This window comes from Fukomys damarensis, unplaced genomic scaffold (genome assembly GCF_012274545.1).
Source record: "Fukomys damarensis isolate Sample0158 unplaced genomic scaffold, DMR_v1.0_HiC HiC_scaffold_30, whole genome shotgun sequence".
NCBI lineage: Eukaryota > Metazoa > Chordata > Mammalia > Rodentia > Bathyergidae > Fukomys > Fukomys damarensis.
Window position 1 is genome coordinate 59,628,854 of NW_022900942.1, and position 22,101 is coordinate 59,650,954.

At 37.3% G+C, this 22,101-nt stretch overlaps 1 protein-coding gene across 1 annotated transcript in view; it reads left to right on the forward strand.

The window, feature by feature from the left end:
- The first annotated feature begins 1,627 nt into the window (after positions 1–1,627).
- Esco1 (establishment of sister chromatid cohesion N-acetyltransferase 1) overlaps positions 1,628–22,101 on the forward strand; it is a 40,995-nt gene continuing 20,521 nt past the window's right edge. The window contains exons 1-7 of the mRNA XM_033757378.1: positions 1,628–1,721; positions 6,442–6,543; positions 6,769–8,894; positions 14,579–14,693; positions 16,273–16,333; positions 18,557–18,659; positions 20,840–20,971. Coding sequence (XP_033613269.1) covers positions 7,365–8,894; positions 14,579–14,693; positions 16,273–16,333; positions 18,557–18,659; positions 20,840–20,971 — 1,941 coding nt within the window. The 5' untranslated portion in view covers positions 1,628–1,721; positions 6,442–6,543; positions 6,769–7,364. The remainder of the gene's footprint in view (positions 1,722–6,441; positions 6,544–6,768; positions 8,895–14,578; positions 14,694–16,272; positions 16,334–18,556; positions 18,660–20,839; positions 20,972–22,101) is intronic.

The window sequence follows — 22,101 nt, forward strand, 5'->3', positions numbered from 1 at the left end:
GTTTTTTGAGATAGGGTCTCACTATGTAGTTGACACTGACCTGGAACTCATTATGTAGCCCAGGCTGATCTTGAACTCACAGCGATCCTCCTGCCTCAGCCTCCTGAATGCTGGGATTACAGGCATGCGCCACCATGCCTGGCTTAAAAATTAAAATTCTTAGTGCTAAACTAATACAAGAAATTAAAGGAATTTTTTGTAATTTGTGTAAATACAAGCCACAGAATAAGGTAAATGTTTGTCCTTAAATGTTTTCTTTAACCATGTATCTTTTTTTCCTACATATATGTGTGTGTGTGTGTGTGTGTGTGTGTGTGTGTATGCTGTTTTTTTCTCATAGATTTTAATTTTATTAGTTTACTTCATTTAATGCTTATAAATTGTTTTTTGTATTTAAAAATTGTTTCCATAATTTCTCTGTTGCTGAGACCCAATCTTTAGAATTTTCTGGAAAAATTAACTCTAATATTTGTCAGCCCTTGCTGTAAAGTAGCTCTGCTAGAACTCAGAACCTTAACATATGTCTTGCTTGCAGATCTATAGAGTAAGCTGGGGCTGAGGTGGTTTGGTTAGGTTTCACTGGACAGCTCATTTTAACATATGTGTATAGTTAGACTTCTCTCACTGTAGATTGGGTTTGGCCCCTCATTTGGACATTGATTTAATTTACTGTTTTGTTTTTTTCTAACTTGTGTTTATTTGGGGACTTAAGATGAAGGAGCAGTAACTTCCTGGTGAAACAGTTCTTATGGTGATAGCAGAGATACAAGAGTGCAAACCCAGATGCACAAGATAAAATCGCTTCATTTCTCTAACATCCCTCGGGGCAAGGCAAGTAAGGTGTCTGAGGATACAGGGTCAAGGAAGTACACTGTAGCAATCATCAAGCTGAAGCCTACCATCAGTTGGGAAAGTATACCTCTTACTTAGACGTAGCAATTGAGGTGGAAGGAGGTGATTGTTCTTATTGTCTAGGACTAGGGATTGAACCCAGGGCCTTTCATTGAACTCAGTCCCAGCCTTATTTATTTATTTATTTATTTATTTATTTATTTATTTATTTATTTATTTATTTATGAGACAGCAACTCTCTCACTAAGTCACTGAATTATCCAGGCTGGGCCCAAATTTATGATCCTCCTCCCTCAGCTTCCCTTTGTGCTGGGATCATAGGCACATGCCATCATCCATGACAGAGATGATTATTTTTGAAGCAAAACCAATTCTCTTGTATGACATTGAGATGGTGACCATATTGTAGTTAAGTAATGTTTTTCATGTAGTAGTGAAAAATTATCATTAGGCCATATTTTAGTTATTATTTTTGATACTTGGGATTAAATCAAGGGCCAGCACATACTAGGCAAGTGTTGTACCATGGAGCTACAACCCTAGCCATTTTAATTTTTTTATATTTTGAAAAAATGTTGCTAAATTGCCCAGACTGGCCTTGGACTTGGTATCCTCCTGCCTCAGGCTCCGGAGTAGCTGAGATTATGGGCATGTGCCACTGTGCCTGTCAGACTAAGGTATTTTAATTAGATAATAGAGAATATTATTTTTATACTATGTGGATTTTTCAATAGCTTATTTTACTTTTGCTAAATAATTCTTTTTCTTTTTAAAGATTTCCAAATATACAGGAAGTAATTAGAAGAATCCTTCAGTAGGTGCATCATCAGTCAATTTAAAAAGTGATACATGATTTCCATCTCAATAAGGTAAGTGGCTTATACTTTTATAATTTTAAATGATATCTTCCAAGATTAGTTAGTATACCAAATATATTTTTATATTTTTAGGGCAATGAAATTATTATTTTTTTTTATTTTTTACTTCTTTTGTGGTACTGGGGATTGGACACACACCCTTTGCAACGAGCAGGTAAGTATCCAGTCCTTTTTATTTTTTATTCTGAGACAATCTTGCTAAATTGTTAGGTTGCCTGGGCTTGGCTTGAACTTTGGATCCTCCTGCCTCAAATTTCCATAATGCTGGTATTACAAGGGGGTATCACCATGCTTGGGCTACTTTTATTTTTTTGACAAGGGTGTATGTCTATGTAATAAAGCATTTAAATGGCTATCTAGTGAAAAGTAAGCTTTTCTTACACTTTTGACACTTGGTCCTACTGATTTCTTTCCCAGAGATCATCATGGCTACTAGTTTCTTCTATACCAATGTGTGCATTAACAGACATGATTCTGTGTATTTGCTTCTTCCATCAGCTGTTTTCCCTTTTTTACACAAAGGGGAGTGTGCTGTTCTATGCTTTGCTTTTTGATTTAATGTTTCTTTGGTATAGGATGATACCATTTTAGAAGATTTTTGTTTAGCAGATTTAGAGTATAATTTATGCACACTTCGCCTTCTTAAAATGACAGCCCCTCCCTCATACTGGTCATTGAACCAAGGGTCTTTGCCCTGAACTACTTCACAGGCGTGCTTCCCCCTTTTTGAGACAAGCATGGTCTTGCTAAGTTGCCCAGGTTGGGTTTGAACTTGGGATCTTCTTGCCTCAGCTTCCCAGAGTCCTGGGATTGTAGGTATGTGCCACCATACTGGCTGATTTGGTAGTTTTTCACAGATTTGAACACCCATGGAAATCACCACTACAGTCAAGATACACAATACTTTCATCACCCCCGAAAATTCATTTTTTGAACACTTGATTCCAGGCATTGACTGATTTGCTTTCTATCATGTTAGTTTGCTTTTTCTATAATTTCACAAAAAGTAAAACATTAAAATTTGCACTCCACTGTTTCTAGTTTTTGCTACTCAGGATGATTGTAAGATTAATCTGTATTGTTCCATGGATTTGTAGGGCTTTTTTTTTTTTTTTAAGTACTTATATGTTGGTAACCATTTATTTTAATGAATTCACCTGATTTTTGGGTTTTCAGCATATAACTTAGCTTATAAAGTTACTTTGAAGATTGTGAACGAGGCTTTATGTAGACATGTGTAATGACTAGGATTCTGCCTTAAAAAACTGTCAGAGACACAAAGATTTAACTTTTCTTTTTCCTTTGAAAAGTTTTATAGTTTTACCTGTAGGTCTGTGATCAATCTCAAAATATTTTTGGGTAAGGGTTCATGTTCACCTGCTTTTTATTTTGACTATTTGGATATCCTGAAAATCTAGTTCTATTTGCCGAAAAGACTTTTCTACTGACTTGCCTTGGCACCTTTGCTGAAAATTGAGTGATCATGGATGTGATCTGTTCTGTTCTGTCCTGTCCTGTCCTGTCCTGTCCTGTCCTGTCCTGTTCTGTCCTGTTCTGTTGTTTTGAGACAAGGTCTTGGCTGTGTAGTTCTGGCTGGCCTTGAACTCACTGTTTAGCCGAGACTGGCCTAGAACTCATGACAGTCCTCTGCCTCAGGCTTCCAATTCTTGGGATCTCTGTGTTCTCTTGTTGGTATTATACTACATTGATTACTATAGCTTTATAGTACATCTTGAAATTGAATAGTGTTACTATTTCAATTTTATGCTTTAAAAATGCTTTGGCTCTTCTGTTTGGTTTTCATTTCCATGTAAATTTTAAAATCAAACTTGTCATTTTCTGTATAAAAGGCCTACAGGAGCTGCATGTGGTGATGCCTGTGTCTTAGTTACTTTTCTGTCCTTGCTGAGACAAAATACCTGACACCCAAAGTAAAAGGGAAAGGTTTATTGAGCTCAGTTTGTGGAGGTTTCAGTCCAGAATCAATCAACTGGCTCTAAGGTAGGGTGGCTTGGCAGAGGAACAATGCAGAGGAGAACCAGCTTGTGGCAAGCAGAATTTAACAATTTAGAAAAGCAAGCAAGGGAATTGAACAACTAACAACGTCTTTCTGCCCCTTTTATCTTATCTAGGCTACTTAGGGCTGGTAGCACTCACACCCTTAACCCTAGTGCCCCTGAGCCTAGCATTGCACCATGCGTAAACTGATTCCAGCATCACATACTCTAGATCCAGTCATTTCTGAAAAAAGCCCCACACGTGGCTGCATGAGGATTTGGGGTACATCTAGACACAAGCCATAACAGCCTGTAATCCCAGCAATGGGGAGGTGGAGGGAACAGGGTCATCATGAATTTGAGGCCGGCCACACTGGACTACATAGGGAGATTGTCTCAAAAATGAAACATACAAAAGCTGTGAGTGGGCTGGGGATTTAGATTTAGCTCACTGGTGCCACCACCTCCCTCAAGCACAAGGTCCTGAGTTCGCTGCTTCAATCCCTGGTACCAAAGAAAAAGCTGTGAGAATTTTGCCTGGAATTGAGTTGAATCTTAGTTCTACTTTGACATAGTTGAATGGTATTCTGTGTGAATATACCCATTTTGTAGACAGTGGTGTAATGGCTATTTAATGAGGGTGGTATTAAGTCTTGTTGATAGAGTATTACAGTGAATTCTATAGTTACTCTTCTCTGTGTATTTGTTTAGGTATATCTGTAGTAAAAGTCCTGGAAATTGTTTAAAATTTGGCATTTATAGTTTGATAGATTTTCCTAAATTGTCCTGCATAAAGATTGAATCCCTGATGTAATCTGTTGTTGAATCTGATGTAAACCTTTGCTAGGACTGTGTTATTATCTTAATCTTTGGCTGGTCCAGTAGGTAAAAATGGTATTTTGTTCTGCTGCTAATTTATATTTTCTGTTGTCATACCTGCCATTTTTTCTCTGTCACTGTCATGCCTTGGGTCCTGGCTGACCCTGTTTGGCAAGGGCCAGAAATACTGGCAACTTTGGTTGTTGAACACCCAAAAGGTTAGTGTACACAGTCTTGAAATGTAGCTCCCATACTTTAAATTTTTATAATCTGCTGTCTTGTTCTCTATCTGTCAATGTAATGGTTTTGTTTAGTCTTTTGTTTTAATCTCTTAACTTTTTTTTTTTTTTTTTTAATTGCTGTATTGGGAGTTGAACCAAAGGTACTTTACTACTGAACCCCTGCCCTTTTTACTTTTTAAAATTTTTAATAGTTTTCTGTTTTTTGTGACAGGGTCTCACTATGTAGTTGAGACTGACCTGGAACTCACTATGTAGCCCAGGCTGGTCTCCAGAGATCCTCCTGCCTCAGCCTCCCCCTAGTGCTTGGGATTACAGGCATGTGCCTCCACACCCGGCTTAATAGTTTTCTTTTGAGACAGGGTCTCGCTGTATAGTTCCAACTCACTACATAGCCCAGGCTGTCCTCAAACTTGCAGTGATCTTCCTGCCTTAGCCTCCTGAGTGCTAGTATTACAGGTGTGTGATACCATGCCTGGCTTTTTTAAAATTTTGAAATAGGGTCTTGCTGAGTTACTCTTGGCTGCCCTTGAAGTTGCAATCCTCCTGACTTAATCTGTTGAGTAGCTGGGATTGCAAGTGTTGCACCAGTGTGCCTGGCTGTTGTTTTCTTTTTCTTCTTTTTTCTTTTTTTTTTGAGACAGGGTTTCACTGTGTAGTAGAGCCTGACCTAGAACTCACTATGTAGCCGAGGCTGGTCTTGAACTCACAACGATCCTCCTGCCTCAGCCTCCTGAGTGCTAGGATTACAGGCATGCACCACCACGCCCGGCTTGTTTTATTTTTCAAGTGGGTTTTATATAGGAATTGTCTTAGTTACTTTTCTCTGTTGCTGATACAAAATGCCTAGCACCCAAAGTTAAAGAGGAAAGATTTATTTAGGTCACAGTTTGTAGAGGTTTAAGTCCATAGTTGACTGGCTCCAAGGCAGAAGAGCACAGGGCAAAGGCAATAGGTCACAGCTGTGGAACCCAAAAAAGGCAACAAGAGACCTTAACAGCATCTCCCTATACCTCTTATCTTATTTAGACTACTTACAGCAGGTAGCACTCAAACGCCCTTAATCCTAGTTCCCTCCAGCCTAGCCCCACTATGAGTCAGTCACACACTCTAGGTTGAGCCACCTCTGAGAGAGCGTGAGACTTTGGGGGGGGGACACATCTAAACACAAGCCACAACAAGAATAGAGGTGAATGTTTGTCCTTAAATGTTATCTTTAACCATGTATCATTTTTTTTCCTATACACACTCACACACACACATGTGTGTGCTGTTTTTTCTCAAATAGTTTTTAACTTTATTAGTTTACTTCATTTAATGCTTATGAATTGTTTTTTGTATTTAAAAAACCGTTTCCATAAATTGGATGTATACTTCTTCATTGGAAGCATGTACCATACTTTACTCTATGATAGAAACATTAAGTGCTGTGTATAAAATGAGCTCTGAAAATACATATAAGGCAGAATTATGGAATTTTTGTGGGGAGGTACTGGGGATCGAACATGGGCCCTTCCACTTGCAAGGCAGGCAGCAGAACCACTGAGCTAAATCCCTGGCAGAATTATGGAATGTTATATTGGATTAATGAGAGGTGAATGTATAATTAACCCTTTTTTGTCTTTTTTAAGCATTTAAAAATACTTTTTCTTTTAGGTGCTGTTTATGTGTTAAAAGCAGGTTGTAAGGAATGGTTTTATCAGATTTTCATGAGTTATGGTGGCTGAAACATCAATTCTGTCTTGTGGGAAAAGAATTGTAAGTAAATATCAAGGAATAGACTGATTTTCAGCTATTCTGTATTTATATGACAAGTTATTGGTTGTTCATAGAAATGTATTTGTGATACGTCATTGTTTTAAGTGTACAGATTAAATATTTCAAAAGGAATTAGATTTTATTTAAATCAAGGTTCTACACTAGGATTAGCATTGTCCTATCTTACAGGTTGTACAAAATTTAATTTTATTTTTAATTTTTCAGAAATGGCAGCACAAAAGGAAATCTGTATCAATAGAATGTTTTATTAAACGAAGGAAATTAAGCAAGAACTGCAAACAAACAAAATCAACAAACAAGGAAGGAAATGTATTAGCCATAAGATATGTTTCAAATGAATCAAAACCCAGTAACTGTAGACTTCAGAAGAAAAAAGTTTTTAACAATTTTGTCAAAATAGTCAGATCAGTGATAAATAACTCCTCCGGTAATAGGGCTAAGCCTGAAACTAACATTAATTAAAAGTTAGCAAAACAGATTGAATATGAATTAAGTTTCTTTTCATAAAGGAATCTTCTAAAAATATCAAATTAGAATTAAATTTTCTTCAGATTTCTTTTGCCTTGCTAAGAAAAGCAACTATCAGCATTCATGCCCGTGTTTTTCATGTTCTAGTTATGACAGAAACCTTATTTGAAGCGAACTAGTATTTTTGTTGAAAATGTATGTCAGCATCAGTTAAAGTTTATTCTTAAGGTGTGTTTCTCAGTAATTATACTAGCTACTCAGCATTTGCACATAGCAGGACACAGAAGTCCTCTTAAAAACTACTCAGAACAGGAAGACATTATTTGGGAGTGATGTCCATTCAAGAGAAATCAAAAGAAGATTCCTCTGAGGTTATTAAAGAAAGTGAAGATGAGAATTCAGAAATAGAAATTCAAGGTTCTCAAAAAAGTCCAATCAAAAAATCAGATTCAAAGGAAGCTGTGAAGTCGTTGGTTAAATCTTCCAGCGAAAGTAACATAAATCAGCCTGAATTGGGAACACGCATGAGTACAAGGTCATCAAAGGCATCTTCCAATGATAAAAAAGCTACTAAATCCATTTGTAAAAATATGGTAACTGTAAAAGGACATTCACAGCAAGACTCGATTAAAAAAAAATTATGTCAGAAAAAATTAGATGAAGCCCCTAAAGCAAATGAGCAGCTTAACCGAAGATCACAAAGACTACAACAATTAACAGAATGTTCAACAAGGTCTTTGCGCAGTAGAGACATTCAGGGTCTAGTTCATGCAGTTAAACCCAGTTTTCCACCAACAAGAAAAGAGCATTGTAACAATATTCAAAGTAAATCTCATAAAACAAGTAAAAAACATGTGAAAAGAAAAGTACTAGAAATAAAGTCTAATTCTAAAGAGGATGAAAATTCAGTAATTAATGAAGTAATAAATTCTCCAAAAGGAAAAAAACGCAAAGTAGAGGATTGCACAGTTAACACTTGTAGTTCTCAATCCATACAAGGGCCTAAAAAATGTCTTCAGAAGACTACTAGAAAAGAAACAAAACCAGTGCCTGTAAATTCAGAAATAAAAAGATCAAAAGTGGCTACTTCAGTGGTTTCTAAAAAGGATGAGTTGAAGAAGTCAGTTCATACACAAGTGAATACTAGCACAAAATCCCCCAAAAATCCGCTCCCTTCAGTGCCTGAACAAAGTGCAGAGGAGTTGGAGCAAGCAGGAAAGAGTAAACGAGGTAGTATTCTCCAGCTCTGTGAAGAAATTGCTGGTGAAATTGAGTCAGATACTGTAGAGGTAAAAAAAGAATCTTCTCAAATAGAAAGTGTAAAGGAAGAGATACCCACAGAAATAAAATTGGAAGAGGCTGATGTTGAAAGACAAATACTTCATCAGAAGGAAACTGGTCAGGATGTGCAGTGTAATCGCTTCTTTCCCAGTAGAAAAACAAAGCCCATGAAATGTATACTAAATGGAATAAATAGCTCAACTAAGAAGAACTCCAACTGGACTAAAATTAAACTCTCAAAATTTAACTCTGTACATCAAAATAAGTTGGACTCTCAAGTTCACCCTAAATTGGGCTTATTACGAACTGGTTTTTCACCACCAGTTTTAGAAATGCATCATCCAGTGACTCATAATATGTTTTCAGGGACAAAACAACATGGTAAAAATTTAACTTGCCAACAGGAAAAAATGAAAGAAATTAAATCTGAAGAAGTTAAAATTAATGATGTTAGAGTTGAAATTACTAAAACCACACAAAGGGCATCTGAAAATTGTCATTTGGATAATCTGAAAAATCCTCCTCCTGACCCACCATTGGATAATCAGATGAAACCTACTTTTGACTCAACACCAGATAAGGTAATTAATTTTCATCATGCACCATTGAGGTGCCTCAATACTTTTTAAGTGTTGCAGTTTAAGAATTAAGACATAAAATTATTAATGAAATCTTGTACTCGTAGAACTTACGATGTTTCACCTTTATATTGATGTTTTTTATATTTCCTCATTTTCATTCTTTTAATTTCTGTAAAAAATAAACCTGTTGGGGCCGAGGATTTAGCTCAGTGGTTCTACTGCCTGCCTTGCAAGTGCAAGGACCCTAGTTTGATCCCCGGTACCCAAACAAACAAAGAAACTGTTAAGTTCTAATATTTCTTTTAAATTTGGCATACTGGTATGTTTCGTTTTTCTGTAATTATTACCACTGAGCATATGTTTCTTGGTGACTAAGAACTTCAAATTAGGCTCAGTTCTCATCAGCAGAATGTTAAAATTCATTTCACCTGGACAAAGCAACCTTTTCCCCCACCTAATCAAAATTAAGAGGATGCCATTTTGAATAGTTGGCAAATATCTGACAGTTAAAATAATTCACTGTAAATCTAAGGGTAAAATTATAGTGGTCAATTTTTAAGTTGGATAAAAATAAACTACAGTTTTAAATCTGGAGGAAATTTTAATGATTATCTTGAGAAAGTAACTATAAAAGTAGCTATGCCCTTTTTTTCTGGAGTAAATAATTACATGGAATACCAGTGCATAAAACGAATAAGCAGAAATTTCTTGTGCTTAGAACCCTGGAACTCTGTAATTCAGATGGGAAAAGCATCTTAATCTGTATTCATTGTTTTATTTTTCTCCCTAGTACAGTACTAGGGATTGACCCCAGGCCCACATATATGCTAGGTAAATGGGCTACCACTGGGATACCTTTCCTGACCTTATTTGTTTAACTTAGTTTATTACTTTGCAGTACTGGGGATTGAACTTAGGGTCTCACACTTTTTTTTTTGGTTTTTTGAGACAGGGTCTTATGTGGTTGAGACTGACTTGGAACTCACTATGTAGCCCATGCTGGTCTTGAACTCACAGTGATCCTCCTGCCTCAGCCTCCTGAGTACTGGGATTACAGGCGTGTGCCACCACACCCAGCCCCTCACACTTTGATGTACCTCACACTTTGATGTATCCCTCGTTACCACCTTCTTACCCCCTTGGGAGGTTTTCACTAAGTTGCCCAGACTGTTTACTCGTGATCCTCCTGCTTCAGCTTTCGAAATAGCTGGGATTATAATTGCATGCTACCACACTTGGCTAATAATTTAATTTTGTAATGAGAACACTAAGAACAGAAAGTGATTTATGTCATATGTTTGGTGGCACAAAGTAGGTTATAATACAGGTATTCTAATTCTCAGCCCAGCATTTTTGTACAGCCTTAGAAAAATCATTTCAGTAAAAAAAAAGTGAATTGAGAAAAAAGTCAAGTTATCTGAAGTTTTGAGAATGATTTAAAGTTTTCTTTAGAGTCATTTAGTCTAGGAGCAAATTTGAGTTATAAGTGTGGATGTTATGCCATATGCCGTAAAATTAGGTAAGTGTCTGTTCTTTTGGGCTGAAAATCAAAGTGAATTTAAAGAGAATAGATTTACTTGGTACTCTTAGGTGGTTTTTTTTATACAAATAAGAATGAAATCATAGAGTAAAAGATGATTGTTGAGAAAGATTTTAAACGGTAGAAATTGGAAGTAAAGTAGTAAATAGTGAATAGTAGTGTAGTAACAAGTTGTAGGTTTGGGATATATGTAGCTCAGTGGTAGAGTGCTTGCCAGGCATGCCCTGAGCCCTGGATTCAGTCCCCAGCACCGAAGTAGGAAAGAAAAGAGAAAAAATTGTTTCTTGCCCAAATGGGGTGGCTTTTTTATGTACATTGTGTCTTCTGACTCCTCACTGCATAAATATCTTTCAAAACCCCTAAAGTTTTGAGCGGTTAATGGAGAAAGATAACAAATCTTATCCATTTGTTACTTGTTATCCATATTTGTTTAAGTTAGTTTTTTGGACTAAATTGTGCTAGAATAGAGATGCTTACTTAGACCATAGTAATATGACTTTTCTTGTGTTTTGTTTTTTTGAAGGCAGGGTCTTTCTCTTAGCCCAGCTGGCCTTGAACTCATTATGTAGCCCAGGCTGGCCTTGAACTTGGGGTGATCCTCCTGCCTCAGCCTCCCGAGTGCTAGACGTGCAGGTGTACACCACCATGCCAAGCAGTGCTGACCTTTTCTCTCATTGCTTTTAGATTGGAAAGTGCTTTGGGTTTAAATGGTTTTTCATTACATGAAACAGTCTTAGAAATATGTTGCTGTATTAAAAATTTCATGTTTTTGGGTATAGTTCAGTGGTAGAATATTGACCTACACTTCTCATGGCCCTGGTTTTATCCCTGGTACCACTAAAAAACATGTTTTGAAGTTCCTGAATATCTATTTAAGATTCAGGAGAGATTAATCTTACTCTTATTTATGTACCACCCAAATATGGCAAATGAAAATTTTGTGAATAAAGATCTCTTTTTTGTGGTTTTGGTTTTGGATTTTTGAGATGGGGGTCTCACTTTGTAGTTTGGGCTGACCTGGAACTTACTATGTAGCCTAGGCCTGCCTTGAATGAACTGGTGATCCTCCTGTCTCAGCCTCCCCAGGGATGGGATTACAGGTGTGCACTACCACGCCTGACTACTTAAGATCTTTTAACAAATGAAGTGTATTAAAGGTACAGTATAAGACTGTGTCTTCTTTGTTCCATTGTTCTGTGTCCAGAATTAAATGTGCTCCTGAAGTTAGTGTAAAAGGACTTTTATTTCCATTTTTTCTACCAGTATCAATAGTGCGCTGCACACTATCACAGATTGATCAGGAAATGTGGTTACCGTATCAATTCAGGACATGCTTGAGTGGCTGCTGCAGAAAAGGATATTTGTATTTCTTGCGTTTTTTTTTTTTTTTTTTTTTTTTTTTTTTTTGCTTTTTTGAGACAGTCTCACTGTGTAGTTCAGACTATCCTGGAACTCACTATGTAGCCCAGGCTGGTCTCAACTCACAGCGATCATCCTGTCTCAGCCTCCCGAGTGCTGGGATTACAGGGGTGCGCCACCAGGCCGGCCTGTATTTCTTGCCTTTAAGACAAATTTCATTCTCTAAAGACTGGAGAGTGAAATAGCATGGTTTTAATCATCACAATAGCTTCTCTGTTGAATACTGCCTCCTTTACAGGCAGTGGAGAGCTTCCTATAATTCTCAATTTCATTCTGCATTTTTAAGTTCTGTTATTATCCAGATATCATAGGGGAGGAGAGAGGGGCTTAGTGACATTTTTAAGCAGTAAAGCCACAATTTAAAGTGAGATTGGATGGTTTCTGAGCTCAGCCAGGTTTATACTTGGGGAGGTTGGAGAATACAAGCAAATAAAACCCATACCCTTACAACATTGAAAATGTTTTCTTTGGTCTTTGAATTATTTTTTTGCTTTTGATTACATGTCTGTATCAGCAGTACTGAGAAATAAGGCTAAGCATCTAATATGACTTCCTAAATTCTTGGGCTGAATTTTAATTATTCAGACATGAATTTTGAAGCTCAATTATTTTATAATAGGTCCCCTCCTACTGGGGACCAAACTCAGGACCTTGAGCTTGCAAAAGCAGGTGTGGCACCACTGAGCTAAATCCCTGGCCTATGGTAGGCTTTTTTTTTTGGTACCACAGTTCAAACTAGGGTCCTTGCACTTGTGAGGCAGGTGGCAGAACCACTGAGGTAAATATCGAGCCCAATAGGCTTTTTTTTTGGTACGGGGGATGGAAGTCAGGTCCTTGCGCTTGTGAGGCAGGCAGTGGAACCACTGAGCTAAATCTCCGGCCCCCAATAGGCTTTTTAAATCAATAACTTAACCAACTTCCTGTTACTGGAAATTAGAACCATTAGGAAAATGTCGGTTTTATTTATTTAGAGGCAGGGTTTCACTATGTAGTCCAGGTTTGCACTGAATTCACTATGTAGCCAAGGCTGGCCTCAAACTTGTGGCGATCTTCCTGCTGGGATTTGTTTTTAATCTTTTCTGCTTTGTTTTTATTTTATTTTATTTTAGTTTTAGTTTTTTGAGGCGGTTTCACTGTGTAGTTGAGACTGACCTAAAACTATGTAGCCCAGCCTGGTCTGAACTCAGTGATCCTTCTGCCTCAGCCTCTCTTGTGCTGGGATTACAGGCGTGCGCCACCACGCCCGGCTTTATTTTGTTTTTGAACAGAATGTAATGTTTAAAAGTAATTTTACACATTAATTATAACAATCACAGTACAGATAACACACAGAATTGTTTCCCTTTTTCTCATTTCCATTTTCATGAGATAGACAGATTGATGGAATTTGGAGCATATTAGTTACTAAGTGAGTGGTTTGGCAAGGTTCTAAGTTAGAGGCTCTTAGGAATAAAAAGATAAATAAGCTCTTAAGAGTTAATTGATGATGTGGGGCATAGTGGAGCATGCCTCTGATCTCACCAACAGGAGTCTTCAGCAAGAGGATCTCCATGAGTTCGAGGCCAGCCTGGACTACTTAGTGAGACCAGTCACCAAAAAAATCCTAAAGTATGGATGAGTCAAAAAAATAACTGATTCCAAATGTGGAAGTAATAAGAGGTATAAACTAGGTAAAGGAGAATTAGGGAAGATTGGAACATGTTGTGGGAGAAGAGTGCCCCTCCCCTCTTCAAGTATTGAGAGATTGAATCCAGTACCTTTGCACTGAGCTACATACCCAGCCGTCCCCCATTTCCCCCCTGTACTAAAGATTAAAGTTGGAGCCTTCACATTGAGCTACATCTTCATTGCCTCTTCCCATTTTTTGAGAGAGGATCTCCCTAAGTTGCCCAAGCTGGGCTAGAACTTGTGATCTCTTGTGTCAGCCTCCCAAAGTGCTGGGATTACAGGAGTGTGCCACCATATCCAAATGGAAGAGGTTAATTTTTGAATAATGAGTTGAATTTTTACGGGTAGAAAGGTATTCTAGATCATCAGTGTCTTTGTAGAAATATGTAAACAATGTGGATAATTCTAAATTATTGTGTAGCCACATTAATGAGGCAAAAAGAAATGGGTAATATTAATTTAAACATACTTAGCCTGTCACATAAATATAGTAGGTCCCTGACTTAGGAACATCTGAGCTGCAAACTTTCACAGGTATACGCTAAGATTCATAGGTGTACTGTATAAGACTTGTGTCAGATTACAAATAAATCATTTTATGATCGTTCTGGAATGGTACTCTTTTGTGAGTCAGGGACTTACTGTACTATTATTTAAGCATATAAATACTACCATTTCAACATTAATCAATTTTAAAAAATGAAGGCACTGAATATTTCAAATCTGGAATGTGCTTTACACTTAAAACACATTTCAGATCATTTCAAGTGCTCAGTTGTCAAATGTGACTGTCTACTATATTAGTAGAGTCTAGGCATGAAATTCAGAAAAGGTATGGAGTTAGTAACTGGAATTTATCTGTAGAATCAATACATTTAGCATGAAATTGCTGAGAGGTAGGGTAGCTAGTGCAAGACTATGGACAGATTTTTAAGGTATGTCTATGTGTTAAACCGAGTATATAAAGTATTACTTCCTTTGTTTGCTGAAATTTTCTAAAGTGTATTGGGATAAGCCTTAATGATTGCCATAAAAATCTCGAATTACATTTGTTCAGAGTTTCAGCTTATGTTTGGAATCCCGGTTGGAAAACAGTGTAGTAGAAAACACCACTGCTGTTTCAACTCCACTTGGTCAAACAAAAATTGATGCAGGAGAAAGTAAGTTTTCAGGTAATACTTTGAAAATATTATTTGGATTTCACAGTGTTTGGTAACATTTTTTACTACTACAGAAAACATATGCCAAATGGACCTGTTGAGTCTTTTTTAACCATTTTAGTATTTTTCATATTTGTTGTTACCATGGTTATTGCCAAGTCAGGTGGGTTGCTTCTATTACTTATTCATTCATTCATTCATTCATTCATTTATTTATTTTTAAATTTAATTTAATTTTTTTGGTTTTTTTGAGACAGGGTCTTACTACGTAGTTGAGACTGACCTGGAACTATGTAACCCAGACTGGTCTCGAACTCACAGCGATCCTCCTGCCTCAGCCTCCCAAGTGCTGGGATTACAGGCATGAGCCACCACGCCAGGCTCGCCTCTGTTACTCTAAACACCCCCGTACTACCTTTGTTCAGTAGTACTCTACTACTAAGTCACTCCACAATCCCTTTCTTAAGTGTTTAAGTCTCACTAAGTTCCCAGCTTGGCGCTAAATTTGTGATCCTCCTACCTCAGCCTCCCAAGTAGTTGGGTTACCAAGCTGGGCCACCATGCCTGCCGAAAGTTCTTTCATTTTATCTCTCTTATTTTGTTTGTGATTTAACTCTCTGCAGAAGTGATCCTCAATGGATTGCTTGCATTGGTGGTGGTAGGAAATTTTTTTTCAAACTTTACTATTTGTGTGTTACTATTTTAAGTTTTTTTTTAATCTTTTATTTTTTTCTAACTCATTTTTCCATTTCACTTTCACTGAGTTTTGTCTTTAAGGATTTCAGTAATTGATGCAGTTTCCCCACTTACACCATGCAAGAGCTTTATTTTTATTTTTATTTTGGTACCCAGGATCACATTCGGGCCCTTGGTGCAAGCGGTGGAACCACTGAGCCAAATGCCTGGCCCGAGAGCTTTATTTTTGTAACTTTGCGAAAAAAACTTTTACATTGTATTACTTGAGTTGTGAGATGGAGATGCTCAGTTGTGGAAGGTGAAGCTCCAGAGGGTAGAAAAAAGAAATGTCTTGATTCCTGTTTTTTCTCTGTGCCAAAGGAAAAGTATACCTGGAGTGAAATATTGAGGTCAAATAATATCATTGTAACTTTTCCTTTTAGTGGGAAAAGTGACTATAATATAAATGGGAAATGCATGTGATCATTGGAGAAAATAGATTTATCTTTGCATTTAACTATATGATTATGTCCAGAGACCTTAATTTTTTTTTAACTTGGAAATGTTTTCATTTCTTCCATTTAGTTTGTAATGCAAGCATTGAAACAATTTCCTCTATGGTTTAAGCACCTTTTTATTCCCAGCCCTCCTTTATGGTTTAAAGCTAGTAATTGTTGATGAACTTAGAAGTAAACTGTTTATCTACCAGTAGGTCTTTTTGTAGCTCCATAGTCTGATACAAGCTTTCTGTCTCTTCAGAGTAATTTCACGAGGGTGTTCTAATTTTATCTAGTGTTTCTCATTAAAAACAAGGAAAAACTTCAAGGCGCTAAATGTTTAATATATAATGATTTTGACATTTAGATAGAGGGCTATTAAAAAGCTTAATAAATAAAGCTTTTTGATTAAATTATAGGTTCAGCTCCCGAACAGCACAGTATACTCAATAACCAAACAACTAAGGACTCCCTTCCCCCTTCCCCCTTCCCCCCTCCCTTCCCCTTCCCTTTTCCCTTCTTTTTCCTCCCCCCCACCCCTTCTCCCTCCCTCTCTCCCTTCCTTTCCTTGACAGGGTCTGACTGTGTAGTTCCGGCTGTCCTTGAAAACTCTTTGTAGCCCAAGCTGGCCTCTAGCTTGTAGCAGTCCTCTTGGCTCAGCTTCTTGAATGTTGGGATTAGAAGCATGGGCCACCAAGCCTGGTTCACATTTTCTTTTTATTACACTTTTTCTGTGCTACACTGTTTTTTCCCCCACTCCTGGGAATGTAACCCAGGGCCTTGTGCATGCTGGTCAAGTGCTCGTATCATTGAGCTATAACCTTGTCCCCTGTACATGTTGTGTTGTGTTTTTGTTTTTGTGTCAAGGTCTCACTGTATAGTGCAGGATGGCCTTGAGTTCTCAATTCTCCTGCCTTAGCCTCCTGAGTGCTGATACGACAGGTGTGTACCATCAAGCTCAGCTTTCCTGTACATATTTCTAGTAGATTTTTTTTTTTTTTTTTTTTTTTTTGGTACTGGGGATTGAACTTGGGTGCTTGCGCTTATGAGGCAGGTGGTAGCACCACTGAGCGAAATCCCCGGCCCTAGATTTTTAAAGTTAATGTGTTATGGCCGTCTTTTCTGTTACTCTACCTCATTCATTTAAATTCTGCATTTGGTTTCATTCTTTGAATTTTTTTTAGACTATACCTTATGGATATTTTGGTTATTCTTATTTCATTTTTATTAAAAAAATAAAGTTCTATAATAAACATGTGCCTGCTTATGTGACTATATCTCTAGAATTGGCTAATTTCCCTTCAGATGGTTATTCTTGTTCATATTCGCATCAGTACTGTTTCAAAGTCTCCTTTTCCTCACACTCTTAGCACTGTTCTTACGGTGTCCAAGAGTGTGTTATAAATGAAGAGGGCTTTTTTCCCTTTTTAGTATCAGAAGTGAAGTCTGACTGTTTTTGACTTGGTATGTGCGTGTGTGGTGCTGGGTATTAAACCTAGGGCTTCATGCGTGCTAGGCAAATGTTCTACTAGGAAGCTATACCCCCAGCCCTTGTTTTATATTTTGTTTTATACCAACAAATTTAGGATAAACTAGGGTAGCTCAGATGGCTAAACTATAAAACTTAAAATGTATTTAGAGTTTTGTTTTTGCAGCTTTTTGTTCATTAAAGATTAATATGTATTTTTCTCTTTTTGAAAAGTTTCAGTTGACACATAATTGTACGTATTTATGCAGTATAGTGTGATCTTTCACTGCCTGTTGGGGTACTTGACATACCCATCATCTCAAATGTTTATCATTTCTTTGTGTTGGAAATAGCAAAATTCTATACTGGTTATTTTAAAATATACAATTAGCATAGTTATCCTGTGTTCTACAAAAACTATTTCCTCTTAGCCAGGCGTGGTGGCGCACGCCTGTAACCCTAGCACTTGGGAGGCTGAGGCAGGAAGATCACTGTGAGTTTGAGACCAGTCTTGGCTACATAGTGAGTTCCAGGTCAGTCCCAACTACATGGTGAGAACCTTTCTCGAAAAACAAAAAAAGCAAAACAAAACAAAACAAAAAACTGTTTCCTCTTATCCACCTGCACCTCTGTATCTTGTTTTGTTTTGAGGCAGGGTCCTGCTGTGTAGTTCAGGCTGGACATTTTTTGGTACCAGGGATTGAATATAGGACCTTGCATTTGCGAGGCAGGTATGGCACCACTGAGCTGAATCCCCAGCCAGCATCTCATGTTTATATACCATATTTTCTTTATCCAGTCATCTGTCAATGGACAGTTATTTGATTCCATACCTTGGCTGTTCACCTTGAGGCTTTGTCCTGGGTCTCCCGGATGCTGAGCGTGCACTCTGCCACTGAACTATATCCTAAACCCTTTTTCCTTGATTTTTTTTTTGGTGGAGGAGCAGGTTTGGTACTGGAAGTTGAACCCAGGAATTTCATACTGACCTCTTTTCCCCAGCCCTTCTTAATTTGGGACAAGATCTTGGTAAAAAATTTTTTTTTTGTACTGGGGATCGAACTCGGGTCCTTGCACTTGCAAGACAGGTGGTGGGACCACTGAGCTAAATCCCCAGCCCTACTTTTTAAAAAGTTATTTTCCTCTTGAGGTTGAAATTTTCCATTGTAATAGAAAAGAAAATTTTCCGTAATCTAAAGTGATGTGTAATTTTTATTTTATTTTTTTTTAAGGGAAAATCATTCTTGGCTTAAATGTAGTTCCCATTTGGAGATAACAATTCCAAAAGATTTGAAACTAAAAGAAGCAGAGAAATCTGATGAAAAACAGTTAGTCATAGTAAGTATACAACTTGACCTTTTTGAAGTATTGTTCTGGCATTTTATTTTTGCAGGGTATTAAAGAATAAATTTGTTCCTTTTTCCCAAAGGTAATTTTTGTTGTCATAAATCTTCATTATGGAAAATATTCCTGGTATTATAATATGTCCCTGAAATAAATAATCCATCCTGTTTGTTTTTTGTTTTGTTTTGTTTTTTTGGTACTGAGGATCGAACTCTGGACCTTGAGTTTGCAAGGCCAGGCAGGCGGCAGCAGCACTGAGTTAAAAATCCCCACTCTAAATAATCCATTCTGAAACAAATAGTAATTCAGTTCCCATAGTTCTAGCCTTGTGTATAACAAATTTTGATACTTTATTTTACATCTGTTACTTTTTTAGATATGTCCTTTGATTACTGCCTTTGAGTAGTTTGCCAAGAAACTAAAGTAACAGTTTAGGATTCAGACTGAGATTTTTATGAGTCCCAGCAGGTGCTCTTTCTCCTCACTGCTTATTACGAATGATTTGCCTTTCTGAAGCTCACCGCCCCTCCATTCAGTCCCATTCAGGTGCCACCCTTGTCCCTTGTTCCCCCCTTAGCATTCCGTGTTGCACCTCCCTTTCTCATCTGTCCGGCTCCCTCTGGGATGAGTTTCTGAACTAGCTATGGCCTCTGAAGAGTGAAACGGCCAGGCTTTGGTGAAGTGTGGATGTAATCTGTGGTTTGTCGGTAAGGTGGAAAAGGAGCTGTGTTGATTAAAAAATGTAATTGGGGACTGGGGATTTAGCTCAGCCCCGCGCCTGCCTTGCAAGCGCAAGGTCCTGTATTAGTGAACTTAGATTAAACAAAGAATCTAGAGCTTCGTGTCAAATATGGGAGCTGTGTGACTATTGAGTACTTGAAATGTGCCACAAGAGAGTTGAGGCAATGCTCTAAGTGTAAGAATTAACTGTTGCATTTTGAAGACTTGTACAATAAAGGAATGTGAAGTAGCTCACTGTAGGTTATGTTTGCTTAAAGTGTTATTAAAAGAGAATACTGTGTGATTTCACCTCCGTGAAGTGCCTAGGCTCTTGTGATTAGAGACAGAGTAGAAGAGCGGTTACTAGGGAATGGGAGGGAGGGCAGAATGAGGAGGGTTAGTACGTACAGTTTCATTATTGCAAAGAGATCTAGATTGGCCGTACGGTCTGAATTTATTTAGTACTATCAAATTGTACACTTAAAAATGGATGATACTTAGTACATTTTACCACAGCTACAATTTCCTCTTTTTATTCTTTTAGATACTGCCCGACTAGCCTGTATCCCTAGCTACTCAGGTGGCTGAGGTAAATTTGAAGCCAGTCTGGTCAATTTAATGAGACCCTTTGTCAAAAAATAAAAACCGAGCATGGTAGTGCACACCTATAATCCCAGCACTCTGAGGCTGAGGCAGAAGGAACCTAAGTTTGAGCCAAGCTTGGGCAACTTAGTGACTTAGTGAGACCCTGTCTCAGAAAAATAAAGGGCTGAGGATGTAGCAGTGTTGTAACTCAGCACTACAAAAACAACAGATTAAGACATTACAAAAATAGTCTATAAAACACTATTTCTTGTAGACTCTAGCCAAATAATTATCATAACCATGAAATGTGTATTCTCATTTATGAAGTATTTGCTGTCTGTAGCTTTTGGACTTTTTATAGTATTAAAGATATTTCTTGGGGCTAAGGATTTTGCTCAGTGGTGCCGCCACCTGCCATAAAAGTAAAAGGTCCTGACTTCGATCCCTGGTACCAGAAAAGATACTTCTCAGTTTCTCTAATTTTTCATGTGCTATAGAAGAAAAAAATTTTTAGTACTGGAGTTGAACCCAGAGCCTTTGACTTGAGTAGATCCCGATGGCCCCTTCACTATTCTATATTTTGCGGCAAGGTCTTCCTAGGGCACTTGGTTACTCAAGCCGAACTCCAACTTCTGATTGTGTTGGCTCAGCCTCACAGAGTGCTAGGAAACATATATTCCCATTGTAGCCTTTGAGGCTGATGTTCTGGAATAATTCTTTTTAGGAAGAAAAATAAACCAGGCGGGGGATTTAGCTCAGTGGCATAGCACCTGCCTGGCAAACATGAGGTCCTGAGTTTGATCCCTGGTACCAAAAAATTAAAAAAAAAAAGAAAGAAAGAAATCTTTTCTTTGTTTTTTTATAAATAGGATGCTGGACAAAAAAGATTTGGAGCAGTGTCCTGTAATGTTTGTGGAATGCTTTACACAGCTTCAAATCCAGAAGATGAAACTCAACACCTGCTTTTCCACAACCAGTTTATAAGTGCTGTAAAATATGTGGTAAGTAGAATTTGTGAATTCTAACATGTAAGTCAGATACTTAGTTCAGGAACTTAGATAAATAGTCAAAGGAAACAACATATATATGGTTTATGTTGTGGGATCTTTAATTTAAATTATACTTTTGTAAAATAGTTTTTGTACTTTTTCTAAGGAACAGTGTTAGTATCGTGAATGTTTCTTAAAAACTTCCTTTAATTTTAATAATTACTGTTAATTATCCTTTGTAATGTAGCGTGGTACAACTTTGTATTTGGGGAGTGATAGTAATATATATTATATTCAGTAGGTGTTTTGTAGATTTCCTTTAGATTATCTTTGCTATTACATTCGTTTTTCTCTACAACACTTAAAAAAGAAATCTAGTATGCAAAAAAATCCTACAAAGTAAAAATGTTTTAGTATATATTTTAGCATAAAATAGAAAATATAAATGCTTTTGAGGCATATTAGGTAATACTATTAATATTTCTTTCTGGAACTAGAAAACATTTTTAGCAGTTTTGAAACATTTCAGATATCTTGTGAAAAAAGTAACTGAATGTAATTGCTGTTTACTCATATCTGAAATGGAATCTGTTTTTCTATACATGTTACCTTCAGTACTGTACACTCACATTAATAAGACCTCCAGGATATCTGAACTGAGATCACCAATTCATTTCGTATAGGCCTGTACTGTAGATAAGCACCAGATGTGGGGTTAGTCAGAGGTCATTATTGGCTCAGTTAGCTTTGGTTGAAGGGTTTCTAGTCATTGTTTCATTCTTCTAGTTATTTCTATCCAGCATAGGTAAGGTTTGCTTTTTTGGTTCTCTGCTGTGGTCATCTTTTATATTCTTTATTTCATCTGCCTTCACCACATATATTCTTTTCTACCACTTTGCTGAAGAAAATAGATCTAGACTATCTTTTGTTAAGTAATGATTTATCAGTTGAAATCTACTTTTAAAATTTGGCTATGTGGGCCGGGGATTTAGCTCAGTGTTTCCACCGCCTGCCTCACAAGTGCAAGGATGACCTGAGTTCGATCTCTGGTACCAAAAAAAATTTTTTTTAATTTGGCTACATTAGTAGCCTTGTATCTTAATAAAGAAAAATGCTTTATCAGGTAGCTAAACACAAAGGAG